Source organism: Chiloscyllium plagiosum, chromosome 29, assembly GCF_004010195.1.
Source record: "Chiloscyllium plagiosum isolate BGI_BamShark_2017 chromosome 29, ASM401019v2, whole genome shotgun sequence".
Lineage (NCBI taxonomy): Eukaryota > Metazoa > Chordata > Chondrichthyes > Orectolobiformes > Hemiscylliidae > Chiloscyllium > Chiloscyllium plagiosum.
In genome coordinates, this window is record NC_057738.1 from 4,221,537 (window position 1) to 4,226,488 (window position 4,952).

Here is a 4,952-nt window from a genome sequence, read left to right on the forward strand (position 1 = left end):
TTGATATCTATGCTGTATCTCATTTTATTTCAGTCCTGTAATGTTCACTCGACCTTTCACTTGCAGATAAAGAAATTACATTAAACAGATGCAGCGATCCCATAATCTTTCTTTTCACTCTAATAGCACAGCGTGCTGCTTCTGCATTCAACTGATAAACTTTCAATTCTAAAGACTGACAATCAGAACGAAACTGAAACGAAATTAGATCATTTCGGGGAAACGAAACTTAGACGAACCGAAATGAAGTTGCCTGAGCTTCCCTTCAGATTACAACAGGAGCATGATTTAGTTTCAGTCTGGTCGCCGCTCTGAACATGGGTTTGCTGCCCGGATCCAATCTGAAGCGACTTCTGCTTCTGATATTCCAGCCAGGTACATTTCAAATTCATCCCTGGAAGTCGGAGTTGGATTTATTTACTCTGGAATGCTACAGATGTTTCTTGCATCTTTCACGAAGTGTGTGACTCGCTGCTTTTACTCGACTAACAGCTGCAATATAATATATTTGATGTTTTAGCCTATGATGTTTCTTGTTTTAGCAGTGCTGTTCTATCTGGGTGCAGAAGCTGTAACAGAAGTATTCGTCAGGTTGGGTGACATGGCAAAGCTGCCCTGTGATGCTGCAGGTGAATCTCAAATCCAGTACAGAGCTCTCAGCTGGTACAAGGTAAAGAAGCTTTCCTGTTACATTGTAGACTAAGCTTATAGCACGTAAAACAATCGGACTGTGGGCAGATGAGGCAGTTGTGGGGAGATGTTTCTTGTGTATTTGCACACCGACACATCAAGAATTAAAAGAAAGGGCAAGTTGAGAACAAATGATTTACCCACTTAATTACACCACACCTGAATCTCCTCCCACTTTTGACCCTTGTGCCTAGAGGGACAAAGGATATTTCTTTGCCCATCTACGTAGAGAAAGCTTAACACTTCTGTCACGAACCTGGGCACAGTTGTCGAGATGTCCCACAAATAGTACCATACCACCATTAGATAGGTGATTGTATAGTTTCTGCAGTCTATATTGCCTGGAACAGCTTTGCAATGTACCCCGGCAATTTGTCATCTTCATCGCTTGCTCCACTACTTCACCACCACTGGGCAACAGGCCATGCAGCAGTTGGTTTTAACAAAATAATTCATGGTCTTCAAGCCATTTCTAATTATGCATTTAACATTGGACTGGGGACAGTTCACTGGCATACACTAATCACACAGAATTGTTTAAGAAAGATTAACAATTTTAGAATATTGTTATTGTCTTTCTAAACAGCCAGTGAGTTACTTTTGGGATGTAGTGACAGCTGTGATCAGGAGAAATATGGGTCCAATTGTAAACAACAGATCTTATAGTGAAAGATTTGTCAATATATTTTTTGGTAATGTCAACAGGGGGGATTTTAATCCAGACACTTAGAAAAGAATCCCTCCAGTGTGGAAACAGGCCACCCAGACCCAGTCCCTTATGCTATTGCTCTACATTTACCTCTGACTAATGCACCTAACCTATACATCCCTGAACACTATGGCCAATTCTCCTAGCCGGTGAATTTTTGTGACTGTGGGAGGAAACTGGAGTACCGGAGGAAACTCACACAGACACGGGGAGAATGTGCAAACTCCAGACAGACGGTTGCCTGAAGCTGGAATCAAACTCAGGTGCTGTGAGGTAGCAGTGCCAACCATGCCACCCAGTTGAGCCAAGTAATGATAGAGGATCTTTTACTTCCATCTAGCTCGATGGAGCTTTTGATTAACATGCAAATCTCTGAACCTTGAAAGGGAGAAATGTACCATCATGAAGTGAGCTGGGAAGAGATCACTGATAAACCAGGGACGTGGTAAATAAAGAAAATTTTAATTAGGTGGGGGTGATTTTAGCTTGGAAAGCCCAGAAAATAAATATCCTTCCATCATACTCAGCTTTGTCTACTTTTAAACTCAAGGAGTAAATGGAAATATATGAACAAGATTTTTAATATATATTCCTAAACTAACAAAAATACTTTTATATTTTAGACTAAAACCAAAATGAAATGCATCATGCAATTTAGTCGTGTCATGATGAGTCGAAGGATGTATTATTCAAATTATTTGCCTTCTGGAAATGGAAGTAAATTTTTCTGTAAATTTTAGCTTTACTTTGGGTTTTTCCCCTATTACACCCTCTCTGCTTAGTTTCCATGGGTCATCACCAGCATGAGGCCAATCTTTTCGAAAAAGTAGCAATATTTGTCTCTCAAACAAAATAACCCAAAACGTACTATTCATTTATCTAGTGTTGGGTTTAGGCAAAACAACAGCAATTAAGAAATCTAGATTACTAAACTGTAAGTTCAATTCCAGTGGAGTCCTGACAAGTTTTATCTCTTTAATTCAATTTCAAGTGTCTGTTACTTCATTACACTGACAATCATTTTAATATATCTCTCCAAATCTTGAATACATTACATTCTACAAGGTAGTAACTGAAAAATTGATAAACAACTTAAAAGTACTGTGTGTATAAATATTGCGTTTTGACATTGTTTGTTGTTGTTACTCGCACTGTCATATATCCATCTTAAGAACTGGGTGGCATGGTGGCTCAGTGGTTAGCACTGTTGCCTAACAGCATCAGCAACCCAGGTTTGATTCCAGCACTGGGTCTGAGTGGAGTTTGCACATTCTCCCCATGTCTGCGTGGGTTTCCTCCAGGTGCCCCAGTTTCCTCCCACAGTCCAAAGATGTGCAGGTCAGGTGGGTTGCTCATGGGAAATGCAGCTTTACAGGGATAGGGTGAGGGGGTGAGTTTGGATGGGATACTCTTCAGAGGGTTAGTGTGGACTCAATGGGTTGAATGGCCTGTTTTCATTCTGTGGGGATTCCATAATTCTATGAATTAGATGCTTAACAATTCTGACTGCGTCTTGATTGGAACTTCCTGAGTCTCACAGACCAGAAGGATCAAAAAGCTTGATATGCAGTGAGCAGGTGGTTTGGCAAGCGCGATTGGTAGTGACTAGGAGTGGGAAGGGAGGCATGCAGAAGGATTGAGAGGAGGTGACCAGGTAGCGTGGGAGAGGTGGTGAATGCAAGGATTAAAGCATGGGAGGAGGTAAGTGGGAGGCTTGAGGGGTGGAAGAGGATTTGAGGAGAATTAAGTGGAAAGAGTTAGCATATTTCTTTTGTGCTTGTTCATTTATTTTTAAAACTATTTCATTTACAAATATAGTGAGTGAGCAATTAACATTCTTCAATTTACAAGTTAATGATTTTTTTTGATGAGATAGACCTAATTACAATTGTTACATTAGTTGTAATGGAAAATTATATTCACTTAACATTGCTTGCATAAAATCGAATTTTGTGTTAAGCAAGGAAATTTTGTGTAATTTCAATCATAAATAGTTTCCATGAAAAGATATAGCACTGTTTGATTCTCTGTGATTTATATACATTTTAATGTTTTACAAGGTAGCTGCTGATGGGTTCAGTTTAACAGGAATTATACGAAGGGATTTCAAACAGAACATTGTCTGGAAATATTTGGGTTTCAATGGATCCGTCGAGGTTAATTCTACCAGTCCGTATTTCTTGACAATTTACAACGTCTCCAATGAAGATTTGGGAACATACCAGTGTATCATTTGGGCACCGCTTGGAGAGCAAAACATAGACGGAAATGTGAAACTTCAAAAAATAAGTTAGTATCTTATCAAAAGTTAAAATTAGCATGTTGTTAGAAAAACAGTACTGAATATTCTTTTTCCATTCTTCTTTTATCACATCTATATCATAGATGAGGGTTTGTGAACTAATACTCCTGAAGCAGAGCTTTGTTTGATAGAAATACCAATCAGGTACTGGTGAGAAATTCTATCCATGGATGGAAAATTCAATGGGAGATATTGACTTTCATACTCAAAATGTCTTATGCTGTCCCACAACATAAAACCCTGTTCAATGGGTGCTAATTCAGCCATCATATCTTCATTTGCACTTTATTAACTGGCTAGCAGCTTACTGACAGGGTCTAAAATTTGTTTCTGGTTCTATTTCTTTCTCCAGATGTTTCCTGATCTGTTGTGTATTGACAGTATTTTTGTTTTGATTTTGTACTAAGCAATTCACCTAGAAATGCTTCAAAGTGGTACTGGATACTTCCCACATTAATTCCTTTGATGTCAGTTAGTAAACTTATGCAGCTCACCTTAAAAGTAAAGTATATTGAATGCTAGGCATCTGAAATAAAAACACTAAGTGTTGAATGAACTCAAAGCGTCTGGCAGCATCTGTGGAATGAGAAACAGAAATAACTGTTTCTTGCCATATACATACAAGAACAGGTCAAAGGCTAGGAATCCTACAGTGAACAACTTACCTCATGACCCCTCAAATCTTGCCTACCATTTGCATAAGTCAGGAGTGTGATGGAATACTCCCACTTGCCTGGATGAGTGCAGCTCCAACAACACTCAAGAAGCTTGACACCATCCAGGACAAAGCAGCTTCCTTGATTGGCACCACATTCACAAATATTCAGTCACTCCAACATTAACGCTCATTAGCAGCAGTGTGTGCTGTCCATGAGATATACCAGAAATTCACCAAAGATCCCTAGATAGCATGACCACTTCCATCTAGAAGGAAAAGAGCAGCAGATACATGGGAACAACTTGCAAATTCCCCTCCAAACCACTCACAATCCAGACTTGGAAATATATGGCTACCATTCTCTCACTGTCACCGGGTCAAAATTCTGAAATTAACTCCTAAACGGCATGTGATCTATACTGGTTCAAGAAGGCAGCACAACACCACCTTCTTGAGGTAAAAACAATGACTGCAGATGCTGGAAACCAGATTCTGGATCAGTGGTGCTGGAAGAGCACAGCAGTTCAGGCAGCATCCAACGAGCAGCAAAATCGACATTTCGGGCAAAAGCCCTTCATCAGGAATAAAGGCAG

The 4,952-nt window shown here is 39.6% G+C and overlaps 1 protein-coding gene across 3 annotated transcripts in view; it reads left to right on the plus strand.

Annotated features, from left to right (window-relative positions):
* Positions 1-226: 226 nt before the first annotated feature.
* LOC122564336 (CD83 antigen-like) overlaps positions 227-4,952 on the plus strand; it is a 30,926-nt gene continuing 26,200 nt past the window's right edge. The window contains exons 1-3 of one of the 3 annotated variants that reach the window (XM_043719062.1): positions 227-375; positions 543-670; positions 3,460-3,688. In XM_043719062.1, coding sequence (XP_043574997.1) covers positions 318-375; positions 543-670; positions 3,460-3,688 — 415 coding nt within the window. In that variant the 5' untranslated portion in view covers positions 227-317. The remainder of the gene's footprint in view (positions 376-542; positions 671-3,459; positions 3,689-4,952) is intronic. The other 2 variants (XM_043719061.1, XM_043719060.1) reach the window with 2 other exon arrangements.